Consider the following 16323-nt stretch of genomic DNA (forward strand, 5'->3'; position numbering starts at 1 on the left):
CCGAGGAAGGAGACTGCTCAACAGCTTGGGCTGAGTGACTGGTTCCCTTTTGCTGAGGGGTGGAGATGGCAGGTAAGAAAAGAGGCTTTGGAGACCACAATAACTTACTCATATGTTAAATAAAACTAAGCATTTTACCAGCATATTGGATTCTGAACTGGTTACAACAATGGCAGAATGAATCTCGTCTCATTGTATTATTCTTCCAGGAAAACAAAAAAAACCCCCAGACAGTGGTGAACTGTTAAGGGTACACAGCTTTCGTCCTACCTTTAGCTTCTTTGATCATAGTGCAGTTTGAATGAACCCCGGAATGGCAGCAACCACCACCCATTCTTACTGAAGGTACCCAAATTTTCATGTGACCACTGGACAGACATGCAAGGAGAGGGTGTAATGGACGATTAGGAGGAGGTTAATAGGTAGTAAGACTAGACAAATTAAAAGCCTTGTGAGGATTTCCAAGTAAAATTGTTAAAGATTTAAAATCAGTCCAGAGATTCTCTGTTTTGAAGTTAATTATGTTTATTACTAGATCAAATTAAAAATACAGAGGCTGCTGGAGTCTTATTTCTCCCCATGTTCGCATTAAAAAAAAAAACAAAGCACAGCTGTAGACAGGTCAGACAACAGGAGCCCAAGTGGCGCATGGGAACTGTAGATACATATGGAAGCCTCAGGCTGGGTGGCCAGAGAAGGGTGAGACCCCTCTCATCCCAGGCATCCCTGATCATGCCAATACAGAACTCATTTAGCCCCAGATCGGAGCTCTGTCTCATTCAGAAATTGGGAAGGATGATCTTAGAAAATGGGTGTAACCATTGAAACTACTTTCCCTGCCTGTCAGAAAGCCCTGCTTGTGGATCAGGAGTTCTCCTAGAAGTCTGGAGACAAAGAGGGATCTACAATAAGTAGTTCGCAAAACAGGACACTTGCTTCCTAGTTCGGAAAAGGAAAACTGATTTGCCAATCTTTCCCAGGATTACATCCAGACAGTTCCATTCTACAGTTTGCGAAGACTCCACCCTGAACCAAAAATCAGACTTAGCATGAGGGGAGGCAGCCCATGATCTGCAATGCCACAGCAAATGGAGCGAATGAATAGCTCTCACCCAGAGCTTCCCTGCGGGGTGGATTAGCATCAACATTTGTGTTTTGAAGACTTTTCTAGAAGTAATATCCTATTTTAAATATATTCCAAAAGCACCTGCCCAACTGACATCCTAATGACACTTGTCCTGAGATTGGAAGGAATCCAGAGGAAGGGAATTTTCTGCCCCTTATATTTTAAGCACATTAATGGATGTGCCTACAGAATCGGTCTAAAAATTTAAAGATTTTACTTGGAGTCAAAAAATTATATGGACTCCCTGAAATGAGATTTACATCTATATATGTTTATTTAACTACATTTAACAATGTAGTTTATGAGAAATGGGACAATCTTCCTTTAACCAATGATGCAGGAAACTCAGCAAGGATGGCAGTGGTTTCCAAGACAGTGCAGACAGCCGACAAGACCCTCAGTCTGAAGTCTGTTTACAGAGAACACTTTGGGTCACATCAAGTCAGAGCTCCCTGACCAGAACTAACACCGAGCATGGAAACTCTCCTGAAAGTCACTCAGTCCTGGGAGCGGCAGGTGACAAAGCATGTCGTAACTGAACTGGAACGCTTGCAGGGCACAAGCCCAGCTGCCTTGCACTACATTTTCATTTTAGGGTGGGAGCCTTCTTTGTAGATAGGTATTTATACCAGACATGTAGTATCACCCCCTAGAATGGAAACTCAGTCCATGCAGGTAATATAGCAGATTGGGTAGGAAGCCTGTACATCATCCAGACAGTTAAACTGGTACCATTTTGGGGGTGGGGAAGCAGAATAGAGAATAGGTTTTCCAGTGATGAACAGGACAGCATTCAGTCTAGAGGGAATTAAAGTGAATCCCAGGTACATTAGAAGACTAGAGGGCAGATTCAGAGAGATGCTGGCAGTTTCCTTTTGATACCATTTCTTGTGGCTAACGAAAGGAGGGGAGTTGTCTACTTGCAGCTCTAACAGATTCTCGTTTCATAACCCTGCACGCTTGCAGATACTGTGACAATTTCACAATGTCCCAGTTCTACATGTTAGCAATTCCAATGCTCACCAGAATGATTCATCATCATTTGAAACCAACCACAATGAATTAAGTTACTGGGAAGTGAAGGCTCTGTCCCTTTCAGGAATCTGTCCAAATGCTGATTGACAGGGGCTTTTCCCACACATTGTAAGAGAAGGACACAAGAGCAAGCCTGAGCACTAGAAATTTGTACTGTCACTAGTCACATCAGCATCCTGATCCCAGACGAGTTTTGGTATAAACAGAGGATCATTTTTCAAAAAAGCTTGTTGTTTGACTCTTAATCAGCAAAGTAATAAAAAGTCACTGCACAACACTACATTTTATTGCTAATCACAAATTGATGCACCAGATTTCAAAATAATTTGGTTTATAGGGTTTTTTTAAACAAAGAGGAAACTGCTATAAATCAGGGTCTTGTGTATACAAGGTCCCTTTACTACAGCAATGGGTCTGTGTCAGTGAAGAGGATTAAAAGAAAATAACTGAATACATCTGTACGATGTTTTTCTCAAAGGGAAACTACCCAAGTCACTCCATTCAGCTGGAAGGCAGCCAGTCTGCCCACAGTCTAAAATCCCTTTCCCAGGGGGTGGGAAAGCCCCACATCCTTATACAATTGCTGCTTTAACTTGTTAATGCTTTACTAGGAGCATGTCAGAACATCTTCAGGATACACGCAATGCATGGCTCCTGAACTGACAGCTTTCCATTGTTGGGATAGTCAAGTCTCTCCGATGCAACTAAGAGTGTGGCCAATTAATGCTCTACACAGGATTTAAAAACAGATGCTCTACCAGCTGTGGCCAGACAGAACAACGTGGCAGTACTTCAGCTTCTGAGTGGCACTACACCACCATTCATTAACAAGTACAGTTCAGTGCATCTTGTAACTGGGTCCTATGCTCAGATCTAATTATCCTAGGTAAGAGCCTGTGGCAGCATGGCCACAGACAAGTTGCTGGATTGCTACAAATACTGCTGCCCTGTCATCTCCAATACTGTGGTGTCTGGCTCTCCAGGGAGGACCCTTTGGACTTTATTGCCTTAGTGAAGTGTACACTCAAGTACTCTTTGGGGGCTGAATGAACATTCTTGTTAGAGGGCTGCACTGCAGGAGGCTCCAGACAGATTCCTATTTATACGTAGGCACAGACCATTACAGTTAAACACGAGTAAGTCTCAAAATATCAAAATCAGAACAAAAAACTAAATAGAGAGTTAAATAGCTCATCCAATAGGATTTGATTTTCACATTTCATCTCTTCACACAAACGCCTCCAATCCACTTGGCTCTGCACAGCCTGAGGCTCCACCCTCAGAGGGGAGATGCTGAGAAAGAAGAAACTGAAGCTGCTCCAGACAAAACACACAGGTATAAATATAAAAAGAGGTTCAATGTCAAGCACCAGTAATACTGCCTGCTCGGTGCAGGCGTGGCCATTGGGGAGAGACTCCCAGAATCAGGAACATTATTCAACAAAAACAACACACTTTGTATCCTCCTGCAGCTGCCAAGATTCCTGGGTGAAGTCCCCAGAAGAGTTTGCCACCTGTCAATTTTGGCTCAGACAAGAAGAAACAAAAAGACTGTTTGAGGAGATAAGCTGCGGAAGGCAGAACTCCCAAGCTGGCTTGCTGGATCTTTGTTTGGTGGAGACAACTTCAGGTGAGGAGCCTGCAGGCAGGCATCCACCCACTGTTGCAACGCTGAACGGTTCCACCATCCAACCATCTCCTTTCAGCTACTGCAGGGTACAGTATCATAGCTTCCTTTTTTAAAAAAAACCCATGGATTTGAAATGTCCAAGTTTGGCCTCTGTTGCACTGGAGTGTTAGAATCCATTGGGAGGCTGGCATCTCTCCTTCTCTACCATAGGCAGTGCTTACTCCATGATGGCCCGGTACAGTGCAGGTTCAATGTAATCCTCCCGATAGCGTGAGTTGATCACTCTTTGTCTCTTCCGCTCTTGTTTGACCTCCTTCTCTGTGAAGATTTCTGTGAAGCGCATATCTGAAGCTACTGACTGCAAGAGTAAAGCAGGGTTAGACACCCACAGCGCCATTCAGATTAACTCATTACCCCTCACCTACAAGCGGTCCCACATGGCAGAGAAATCACTTGGGGCGCGGGGACTGTTATGTACAAACCCAAGTGACACTGCTGCATGGAGAGAGAAACAGCTTAACAAACCTGCAGTCACTAGACCCACTGAAATTATTAATGGGAAAAACAACACTGAGGGCCAAAGGATTCTAGCTCAATGCCAAGCGTGAAGGAGACTTAAAGGAGTCAGTTCAAAGATCAAACTAAACACCCGGGATGTCTGCAGCATGCTCTGCTCTACTGAGACAGGCAGATTTAAACACCCACTCAGCATGAACGTCCCACCCTATCCTTCCTGGACTCAGACACACTGCATGCTTATTAACGAGTGTTGCAACTGAGCTAGGTCAGATGGGTGCACAGGACCTGTCTCTCAGGTCAGCAATGCACCTGGGTTGTGAATGGTCGTGGAGCTAATGCCTTACTATGTGAGGCCTACTGGAGCGATACAGGCCAAGGACACCAAGGCACTTCCTGGTGTACCTCACTATTTCAGAGAGGCAGGATTTCACTATTTAAGTCCCATAAATTGTCAGTTAGCAAGCAATGAAGGGCTACAGACCTCAGCTAGAGGTGAGCTGAAGTAATGTATCTACAGAAAGAGAGAGATCAGCCAAGGAATGCAAACAAACTCCCAGAGCAAGTCTCACCTTGCAGTGCCCTTGCTGTGCACTTCAATGGGTTTGCTCCCATGAAGGCAGGCTACTCTCAGGGGAAGCCACGTGGACATCACGGTTATGCAGTGGACATTTAGTACGTATGCACACCCCCACTACTTACCAGCCTTGATTTGACTCTCTTTGGAAGCTCCTCATCAAGAGTGTACACATCATCTCTCTTCGCCATCAGCTGGGATCCATCTTCAAATTCCACCTAACACACAAATCATACTGTACTGCCCGAAGTCACAAGAGCCAGACCCCCACACTACTACAGAGTCTCCCTGTTCAGTTCCCGGCTCTCTAAGTGAGCTTTCAATATACGTGTACTTTCTGGCATAGCATGGGGTCATGTGTAAATGAGGGGGGGTAGCAGCAGCTAGTTTTATATCTAGTACTGGGAACAGACTTTATACAAGCAACAATCCTGAGCGGAGCAGGAAGTTGCACGGCCCAATCTGCCTAGGGTCAAGGGAATGACCATTGTTAGGAATATTCTCACAACACTTTGCAATAAGCCAGCCCCTCACTGGGGATTTTTACTCATCAGGCAAACTGGGTGCTTCAATGCCACTCTGGATATTACCTGAGCAGCAGGGTTGGGAGACTAGGACAAGGTGTACACGAGTACTCTAAAATTCAAGGTTTTTTTTGTAAATAAAACTTTGCTTCAGCCAGATTCAGTTACAGGAGCTTAAATATTGGGGCCCATTTTCAAATACGGGCGCCTACCACGGTTCTAAGCTGTGCACGCATGCACATGGATTTTAAACCCCGTGAAACATCGCGTGCGCTCCGGCTTTTTTTTTTTTTTGGGCGCTTTGGCAGTGGCACGGAAGAAATAGTTTGCGCACACGGCCTGTTAAAAATTAGAGGGAACATTGGTGCCTACAGCTAGGCAGCCAGATAGAAGCAGCCTGAGTTTCAGAGGTGATGAGCCACCCCTAATGCTGCTGATTTCAGTGGGCGCTGCTGGTGCTCCCCACCTCCGAAAACGAGGCTCTTTTCACACCCGAGTCTGAACCTGCCCATATTGTGCAGGCTCAGCATGACCCCCAGGACATCTGGAAGCTCAACAGTCGCACTCGCAGGACTCACTGCTGAGGGGGGGTGGCAGAAGGGCTTAGCTCACGGTACAGACACTGACTAGATGCCACTTTTTCCTACAACCCGCTGCATGGAATCACTTCTCTGTATATCCCATGGATCTGTATTTCTAGTGCAGAAGGGAAGGGATGAATAGCCCACACATCTGTACCTGGCTATAAAACGGTGGGTCACCAAGGACATCTAGGCTAGAGCAGGGTCCTCAGCACCCAGTTATTCAGCATTTATGCTCCATCCAGACTAAAGGCTTAGATTTTTACTGCCATAAAAATATAATAATCTCTTCTCTATGCAGCTTTCCTTCCAATATACCAGGAACAAACCCCATAACCGCCCCCAACCCTTCCGGAGTGGATTTAATTGCAGGAGTTAAAGAGGGTCCTAGGACTTGGTTTGCCAGTAGTACCACAGTTCTACAAAAGGTCTTCTAAAATAGACAGTGGGGAGATGTCTAGATACTACTGTGATGAGCATTTTATCTAAATAGTGAGAGGTGGAGGGCAGCGGTAAGGAGTAGGAGCTCGGTACCTGGTACATCTGGATGGCATGTGATGCCACAAATTTGGCTCCATAAACTTGCCCATCTGTCCATCTGACTTGCACGACCTCTCCTTCAGCAGGAGGACCCAGCTGAAGACAGTCTCGACTCTGATGGGACAAGAAAGAAAGTTGGGAGATGTGGAGAAGTGAGCAGTAACAACTTCTTTATATTTGCATAAAGATTCAGCAGGCCCAGAGATCCATCCAATTTTTAAAGGGCTTTCCATCAGAGTACCAAAGCACCTTACGAACAGCCCTTGAGATAGGTGCATATTACCACCTAGAGACAGGGAAATTGAGCCACAGGGTTCCACAACTAAACCATTAGTTCACAAACACAGGGTGTTTCCTGCTCCCAGCTATTTCAAATGGTCTGCAATTTCAAAGTCAAGCTTCTTGGATCCTTTCCTTCTCCTGGCTCAGCTCATTACAGAGACCCTGAACACAATCTGCACCCTCAGTGACAACTGTGCAAATGAATTGCCTTGTCATTTGCCCTTCACCACCCCACCACCCAGCCCTGCGTATTAGCCACATGGCTTGAATTAATATGCAAACTAGATACCATTAACTTGGGTTTGAATGCACCCAATGAAGCTTATGCTCTAATAAATTTGTTAGTTTCTAAGGTGCCACAAGTACTCCTGTTCTTTTTTGGGGTTTGAATAGAGACTGGAGTGGCTGGGTCATGACAATATTGAATCTATTTCCCCATGTTAAGTACCCTCACACCTTCTTGTCAGTCTAAATGGGCCATCTTGATTATCACTACAAAAGTTTTTTTCTCCTGCTGATAATAGCTCATCTTAACTAATTAGCCTCTCACAGTTTGTATGGCAACTTCCAACTTATCTGTATGTATATATATTTCTTCTTACTATATGTTCCATTCTATGCATCCGATGAAGTTGGCTCTAGCCCACAAAAGCTAATGCTCTAATAAATTTGTTAGTCTCTAAGGTGCCACAAGTACTCCTGTTCTTTTTAATGAATACAACTGTTCATAAGTCTGAAAGAAGATCAATACAGGCACTTTGCAACCAAAGCATTAAATTAGACAATAACAGGTTTTTAAGCGGGAAAAAAAATCTAAAAAGCTGTAAGAAATTCTTTGCTCAGATGAGAGTACTTCCCTCCTTATGAGCTGTCATTAACCTCCTAGAGATGTTAGCAGACAGACACATTTGCTCCCACAATGGTGATGCAGTTTCCTTGTACCACATGCCCTCTAGTGGAGTAGCTCCCTTATTTCACAACATACCACAATGTCCTCTGGATAGAGGTTGTCGCTGAAGGAGCCATCATCAAAGTTGACTTCATAGAAGGTTTCCTTTGTAAGACTGACCACTTCGCACTGATAGAAACGACCATTCTTGTGCTTGCTGATTACCATTTGCCCAGCTGAGAGATCTTGAAGAGCAGCTTTAGCTCGCTGAGAGGAGAAGAGCTCTTGTTAGACAGCTAAAATGAAGGTCAGTATACTGGTACTGAACATGGGCCTTGGCAGATAAGAAGAGACAGAACTACATTGCTGCCAAGAGTTCTTAATTGAACGTAGGATCCACCAGTGATCTGAAGTCAATCTTTAAAAGAGTTTTCCCCCAGAGTGCTTTAAATGCTTAAAAACCAAACCAGTCAGCGGCAGCGACCAAGACAGTGCAGTGCATAGCTCAGGCCACCTAGGGACTTACAAGCGCTCCGTCTTTAGAGTAGGTTCCTCAAGACAGTTTGAGGACTTTGCAGCAAGCCCTCTACAGGCCCATCTCGAGCAGAATACTGCAGTTCATTTGGCAGAAGGGCTACATGGGAACATTATCCACTGGTTGGTCAACAGAACAGGACATTCCACTGGGATCGCAGTACTAACTCTGCACATTAGTATCACTTACTTCACACACGTTAGCTATTCCTTCTCACAACAGCTCCAGGGGGGAGGTGGTTCTCAGTCACTTTATAGAAAGTAGGGAAAAGTGACTGGCTGAAGGTCATATGCAGTCAGCAGCAGGACTAACATCAGGGCTCAGCTCTTGGCATGGGATGGGAGCCAAGGTCATTAGACTATGCTGGCCAAAATGCACAGGGAATTCTTTTATTGGTATGAATCTGTCAAAGACATTAAACTCATCCACCTTATCTCTCTAGCACAGCCAAAAGCTTTTCCAGTTTCCCTTGATACTCTGGCCTATTCCAGAACAAATCCTAGTTGTGTCCCAAATACTCACCTCTGCCTGGGATGGAATCTTATGCCTAAAGCAGGTAATGAAGACAACGAATGGCCAGTCATCAGGCTGCATCATGACTCCAGCTGCTTGAGCACAGCTGACATGAAAGGACGTAGGACAGCGACCATGAGAGCACTGCACACAGCAACCTGCAATTCTCTTCCTCCGCTTCTTACAGAAGATGCATTTCTGCAGACAGGAAGCTACAGATTACTGCTCAGCACTGGCTTTCCCCAAGTACAGAAGACTGACAGGCTCCCCAGGTGTTACTAGAAATACCTTTTTTCATTACTACATTATTGCAACTACTCTTTATCCCAGAAAGGCACCATGCTTTATCATAGTCTAGAGAGAGAAGGGCACTTGTTTTATTTCATAACCGGGCAGGAATCTCAGGAGTTACAAACAGGGACACAGGCAAAAAAAGTTAAGTGTTCATAATATACCAATCCAACAAGCTTAACAGCAAAACATGTGAACTGAAATGTCCGCAAGGGAAGGTGACCTGGACACGAGTCATTCTACCACATTTCAGCAATGACAAAAGTCAATGGCCCACTGCAACTCCTGCCTGTAGTTATACAAGGACAGAAACAGGCCAGAGGCCTAGAGTAACATTATACCCAAAGGGTTTCACAGAACCAGAGACAGAACTTCAGAAGGGAGGAGAACTGAGTAGAATTTGTACAGATGCAGATTCCATACCCTTACCCTAAAGGCAGAAAGCTAGATTTGGGCCAGCAGATTTGGCGTAACTGATGGATGTCACAAACACTGGTTTATATCTGTAGAGCAGGATTGAGCAAATGGAGGAAAAGGCTCTAAAATGTAAGTATTTCTAAAAATTAGTCGTGCCAGCCAGGAAGTCCCATATCTTACAGCTAAAGTCAACATACAGCTTTTTATTTAATAGTTCTCACCTTGTTTGCCCCGAAATACTGAAGGTTTTTTTTAAACAACGAAGTGGTTCAGTCCATTGTCATTTTTAGGTACAGGGGTTTTGAGAATAAATTAAATGATTGTGAAGCACTTTGAGATCAGCTGATGAAAATATATAAGGACTACGCATTAAGTATTTGCACCTTCTCCTACTTCCATCAGTCTGAGACTCATGGAGTGGCTAGACTGTAGAAATCCTTAAAGAGAGAACACTAAAAATGATAAAGCCGCCCAGGACTCAGGCCAGTTAGCAAGGACTCGTGCAGAATAGGCTCATCGCTGTCATCTCAGACTCTTCAATGACTGAGAATGCTCTTGGCAGTGGTCTCCCCTCTATTATGCTGCTTTTCCAGAGGCTCCAAGTCCACTGGTCAAATCCCACCCCATTTCTTCTGCTAGTGCTGCACTGGATTGCAGGCTTGGGTAGTTAATAGCAAGGTATGATGCGATATAACCATACAAAGCTCAGTTCTCTCCTTCTGGATTGCGGGAAACTCACTCCTTTAGATAGAAGAGGAGGAAGGGGGAGTCTAACATTCTTTAAACTGAGTTTGTAGACAAGCTAAACAGACCCAGCTTTTATTTTATTTAAAGTGCCTAGAGATTCCTGCATAAGATACCAACGTATTACTGTATTATGCAATTCAAATCACTAGCTAAACTATAACAAGACTCCATACTGACCCCTTTGTTAATTCTAACTTCAAGTAATTATCATGCTCTGTGTTAATACCTAAGAACAAAGCTAGGTTTCAGAGAGTAGGGAGTACTCTAACTGGATTTATTTAACAAACCACCTCCCAACCATCAGAGTTCAGATTTTCTCAGACCTCTATTTAATAGAGGGAAGTTGTCTCCTTCAGGAGGAGACTAGAAGACCCCACAGATAGGACTTCAATGAAACCAATAAGCCTAACAGTGAATCCCAGATGTCTTACCAGTCTGAAGCGCTGCAGAGGGATTTTGCCAACATCCACTGGACTGCGCTCTGCAATATTCACAAATTTTGCCTCCAGTACAGCTACAGCACACATCACATGGACCCACCTGCCAGAATTGGAGATGAGAAAAAAAAAAAAAATCAGTACACACGGAAGAAAAAGACAGTTGAGAATTTAAGTCAGTTTAGTGCTAACGAAGCGTAGCAGATTGGCAATCCCTCCAGCCCTAAAAATGGAGTCCTTTGTTGAACCATACAGCAGACTGGAACTCAAGTAGTGCAAGCCTCCCTCACACTAGCCCTGATAAAGGAGACATCTAGGAGCAAAACTAGACTTCATTCCATTTAGTTCTTGGCCTTTCCACTGAAGTGAACAAGGGAGCGATTGAGTGAGACTTGTGCTGCTGGTATTTATGCTGCAGGCACATGTGCCCTACAAGCTTATTTCACTCAGGCCACGGACCTGTCAGATAATAACTATTTACAGTCACTACTGACCTGGTTTTGAAACAGTGACCTAGAGGTCAAAGGCCACTCCCAGAGTCTTCAGGCCAAGTTCCCATAGTTTACGCCTTGGCATTGCAAGTTAAGGTTTGGATACTAAATACCAATGTATTTTGCATCCGAGAACTTTAGACATACCAGCCAAGTTAATCTGTGTCCTTGTCCATTAACAGTCGCACATGCTGCAGCTGCCCAAGTCAGCCTTGAGCCAGAACATGCTGCACTGCAGGAGGGCCCCACCTCCCCAAGTCAGTGAAGTGTTGTTTGGGAAAAGTAAAGGAAGCTTTGTGGCTGTCCTGTGATGCAGACGCCTCCAGCCAAGCCCCAAGCTGAAGACAATAGCAGTGTAAATTTAGACAGTCTACTGGCAGAGATGAGGTATGTGGAGCCTTTGGTTGCTGTATGGGGCATGATCTCTCTGTACCCTGGTATTCAGAGTTCCTGGCCCCCGAGGTGGCTCTGGGAACCAAAGACAATTTTACTTAATAAGAAACTTCGCAGTTAATAGCTATCACCACCTTGGGATGGGGAACTCCCTGGGAAGTCAGTGACTGGCTGTGGGTTTCTGTGATACTGCACCACTCACCCAAGTCCTGGTGCATAAGGCACCATGTGGTCACATCCTGAACTATGTTATATATGTTTACAACCCTCTGCATCCATCCTGTCAATCCATCTGGCAGATGCCCTTGGACACGACATCATCCCTGCAGCACACTCACACTAAGCAATGCACTTTTAACAACCTTACAAGAAAAGCTGCTCCACAGAGAATGAAAAAGCTGGAATACTCACTTGTCGTCATTGGCTCTCTGCAGTGCGCCTCCTCGTAATGAACACAAGCAGCAGTCCTGCCACAAAGAAGAAAATGAGGAACCATGTTATCTGTCAATGAAGCAGTAAGCTTGTGCCAGAGAGCCTCACTGTGACAACACATATTTAGAGGAATAGCTCTTTGTTGCCAATTAGCCCCACAGATACAATTACTTTGCAGAGGACAGCCTAATTAAGAGTTATCAACTGGCTTCTGCTTTTGAGAAATGGACCCACCTCATAGTTCTCTAGATACTCAGAGGTGGAGTAAACTAAGGAGAGCTACTCTGAAGATGGGTGGGAAAAATACTGAGAGCCAATGTTGTGAGCTCAGACCAGAGAAACAAAATCCTTTCCCAACTCAGCATAGCTGAAGCTGGGAACAAACCAGCTGGTGGATGCAATTCAAGGGGCTGGCCCCTGGAAGAGATGTAGCGGTCCACTCTATTGGTGGAGAGCCCATGACACTTTCTGAAAGAACCCCTCTACTCTGAGCCACTTTCCTCCTCAATGAGTTAGATTTCAGTATCCTCTCCCACTGCAGCCACAGCTAAGCAACAAGTTAGCTGCATTTTGTAGAGCAGAAGGCGTCATATACAAGGAGAGACCACCACATTCCTGCAGAACTTCCCTTCTCCATTTCTGACCGCCACAACAGCCCGAATCACTGCACTGGGCAGCTGGTTCTTTAAGCCAGAAGACATTAAATCAAAAGGCCAAATGGAAGAGAATTACACTCTGGAGGTGTTCTCTAAATTACAGCCTTACCACAAAAGGGGAGCAGACATGGCATAACGCAAGGTTTCAGGAAGAGCTCTGTAACTAGCCTTCATCTCACCTTTCCCCCTGCCCTCCCATGGGCTCCCCACAGCTTGGATACCCGACTAATAGGATCCTCCTGAGTCCTTAAAGAGAAAGTGAAGTGAGGCTTGTACAAGCAATTTTCTTACCTCTTCTAAAGCATTGGCTGTACACCTGGAGCACATCCAGTCTTCAGTGGCCTTGTCAGGGGACACACCATAACAACCTATAATGGAAACAGCACTGGCCTAATCTTACAGATCTCTCACCTTGGAGGTCAAAGAGGGAATATGAAAATTACAGCCCTTGGCTCCACTTCACAATCCCCACGTGAGGGTTCCATACACCTCAGGTTTGCTCGTACACCACCCTTGCCCCACCATTCACAAGGCCATCTCCATGATCCAACTGAGGAACGGACTCAGTTCTTTATTACAGCTAACAGGGGTTGGTAGGTGGAATTGTTACAATGTACAAGATCAGACTGCAGGGCAAGTTAGTGCCTAGGAGTGGGGTCTGGCTGTACTCACTAGCATGAACACAGACACTGCAGTTTTTGCAGGTGATCAGGACACTAGTTCCATCTTCCTCCAGGTAAGGGGTTGACAGATTGAGGTCAGTGCTGCAGCCAGTTGCAGTGAAGCACATCTCAGGAATCAGAGGTTTGGTTCGTACCTTCCTGGTGGCAGTACTTGGAGCAACTCCAGAGCTCTGACCATGGCCTCCACATTCTACCTATGAAAGTGAGGTGGGGAGCATAGGTAAATTTTACTGGGAATATTGAAAACCTCAGATTTCCCTCTCACATTATTATTCTTACCACCAGCTTCATCAGGCAAGGATAACTACTACACAACAGCAAGCTAATGACCAGATAAACTTTACTTCCTGCGTCATTCAGAACATGATCCCATCTTTAAAGAGAAGTACAAGCCATAAGAACGGTCATACTGGGTCAGACCAATGGTCCATCCAGTATCCTGTCTTCCAACAGAAGCCAATGCCAGGTGCTTCAGAGGGAATGAACAGGAAATCAAGTGATCCATCCCCTGTCGTCCAAGCCCAGTTTCTGGCGAACAGAAGCTAGGGACACTCAGAACATAGTGTTGGATCCCTGATCATCTTGGCTAATAGCCACTGATGGACCTATCCTCCATGAACTTATCTAGTTCTGTTTTGAACTCTGTTAGTGTCTTGGCCTTCACAACATCCCCGGCAAAGAGTTCCACAGGTCGACTGTGCCTTGTGTGAAGTAGTACTTCCTTTTGTTTGTTTTAAACCTGCTGCCTGTTAATCTCATTTGTGGCCCCATGTTCTGGTGTTATGAGAAGGAGTAAATGACATTTCCTTATTCACTTTCTCCCCACCAGACAAGATTTTATAGACTGCTACCATACCCGCCAATTAGTCGTCTCTTTTTCAAGCTGAAAAGTCCCAGTCTTTTTAATCTCTCCTCATATGGAAGCTGTTCCGTACGCCTAAGTATTTTAGTTGCCCTTCCCTGTACTTTTCCCATACATCTTTTTTGAGATGGGGTGACCAGATTTGCACACAGTATTCAAGATGTGAGCAGGTCATGGATTTATATAGTGGCATTATGATTTTTTCTGTCTTATCTATCCTTTCCCTGATAGTTCCTAACATTGTTAACTTTGACTGCTGCTACACATTGAGCAGATGTGTTCAGAGAAATATCCACGACTCCAAGAACTTTCTTGATTTTAAGACACCATCAGTTTGTATGCATAGTTGGGATGTTGTTTTCCAATGTGCATTACTTTGCATTTTTCAATACTGAATTTCATTTGCCATTTTGTTGCCCAGTCACCCAGTTTTGTGAGATCCTTTTGTAACTCTTCAGTCTGCTTTGGAATTACCTATCTTGAGTAGTTTTGTATTATCTGCAAATTTTGCCACCTCACTCTTGACTCCTTTTTCCAGATCATATATGAATATATCTCTCTCCATTCTGAAAACCAACCATTTATTCCTACTCTTTGTTTCCTATCTTTTAACCAGTTACCGACCCATGAGAGGACCTTCCCTCTTATCCCATGACCACTTGCTTCGCTTAAGAGCCTTTGGTGAGGGACCTTGTCAAAGGCTTTCTGAAAGTCTAAGTACACTATATCCAGTGGATCACTCTTGCCCACGTTTGATGACCCCCTTAAAGAATTCTAATAGATTGGTGAGGCACGATTTCCCTTTACAAAAGCCACGTTGACTCTTCCACACCAAATCGTGTTCATCCATGCATCTGATAATTCTGTTCTTTACTATAGTTTCAACCTATTTGCCTGGTACTGAAGTTAGGCTTACTGGCCTGTAATTAATGAGATCACCCTGGAGCCTTTTTTTAAAAATTGGTGTCAGCTGGGACTTCATGCTTCTGAAAAATCAAGTCACATTTGTGTGAAGAAACAAAATTCAGTAAACTCTACTAGTGTTCCATACTCTCCCAGGGCCCACAGAGTTCTCAGCGAGAGCAGCTTCAAATCTAGAGGTATTCCCATTCTATCTAGAGTAAGACTGAAGGTGTTTGAAACACATTGTTCTGTGACAAGCAGCAAGAGACCTCATCTGGAATATTGTATGCAGTTCCGGTCTCCCATGTTAAGAGGGATGAATTCAAACTGGAACAGTACAGAGAAGGGCTACTAGGATGATCCGAGGAATGGAAAACCTGTCTTATGAAAGGAGACTCAAGGAGCTTGGTTTGTTTAGCCTAACCAAAAGAAGGTTGAGGGGAGATATGACTGCTCTATAAATGTATCAGAGGGATAAATACCGGAGAGGGAGAGGAATTATTTAAGCTCAGTAGCAATGTGGACACAAGAACAAATGGATATAAATTGGCGATCGGGAAGTTTAGACTTGAAATTAGACGAAGGTTTCTAACCATCTGAGGAGTGAAGTTCTGGAATAGCCTTCCAAGGGAAGCAGTGGGGGCAAAAGATGTATCTGGCTTCAAGATTAAACTTGATTAAGTTTATGGAGGAGATGGTATGATGGGATAACATGATTTTGGCAATTATTGATCTTTAACTATTCATGGTAAATAGGCCCAATGGCCTGTGATGGGATGGGATTTGAGTTACTACAGAGAATTCTTTCCTGGGTATCTGGCTGGTGAATCTTGCCCACATGCTCAGGGTTCAGCTGATGGCCATATTTGGGGTTGGGAAGGAATTTTCCTCCAGGGCAGATTGGGGCACAGGTCACTTGCTGGAGGATTCTCTGCACCTCGAAGTCTTTAAACCATGATTTGAGGACATCAATAGCTCAGACATAGGTGAGAGGTTTATTGCAGGAGTGGGTGGGTGAGATTCTGTGGCCTGCATTGTGCAGGAGGTCAGACTAGATGATCATAATGGTCCCTTCTGACCTTAATGTCTATGAGTCTATGAGATATATTTGTCTGTATGTGCCCCCTGGAATCACAAGGTCTGTCCCTTCCCCAAGAAGGGTATCTGTGGCACACCTTTACAATGCCTAGACTTTTACAGATGCAGAGTCAGACGACTGCAGTGCTACTATATGAGTACTGTTCATTTAGTTATATCCTCCGA

General features: G+C 44.5%; 1 protein-coding gene across 3 annotated transcripts in view; it reads right to left on the reverse strand.

The window, feature by feature from the left end:
• Positions 1-507: 507 nt before the first annotated feature.
• The window catches only part of KDM4A (lysine demethylase 4A), a 38744-nt gene continuing 22928 nt past the window's right edge, over positions 508-16323 (reverse strand). For all 3 annotated transcript variants that reach the window (XM_073357977.2, XM_078854146.1, XM_073357978.2), the window contains 9 exons: positions 13285-13489; positions 12904-12980; positions 11936-11991; positions 10635-10743; positions 8758-8946; positions 7797-7967; positions 6524-6643; positions 5010-5102; positions 508-4149 (listed from right to left, as the gene is read on the reverse strand). In XM_073357977.2, the coding sequence (XP_073214078.1) occupies positions 4009-4149; positions 5010-5102; positions 6524-6643; positions 7797-7967; positions 8758-8946; positions 10635-10743; positions 11936-11991; positions 12904-12980; positions 13285-13489 (1161 nt within the window). In that variant the 3' untranslated portion in view covers positions 508-4008. The remainder of the gene's footprint in view (positions 4150-5009; positions 5103-6523; positions 6644-7796; positions 7968-8757; positions 8947-10634; positions 10744-11935; positions 11992-12903; positions 12981-13284; positions 13490-16323) is intronic.

The sequence above is a fragment of the Lepidochelys kempii genome, chromosome 8 (genome assembly GCF_965140285.1).
Source record: "Lepidochelys kempii isolate rLepKem1 chromosome 8, rLepKem1.hap1, whole genome shotgun sequence".
Classification (NCBI taxonomy): Eukaryota; Metazoa; Chordata; order Testudines; family Cheloniidae; genus Lepidochelys; species Lepidochelys kempii.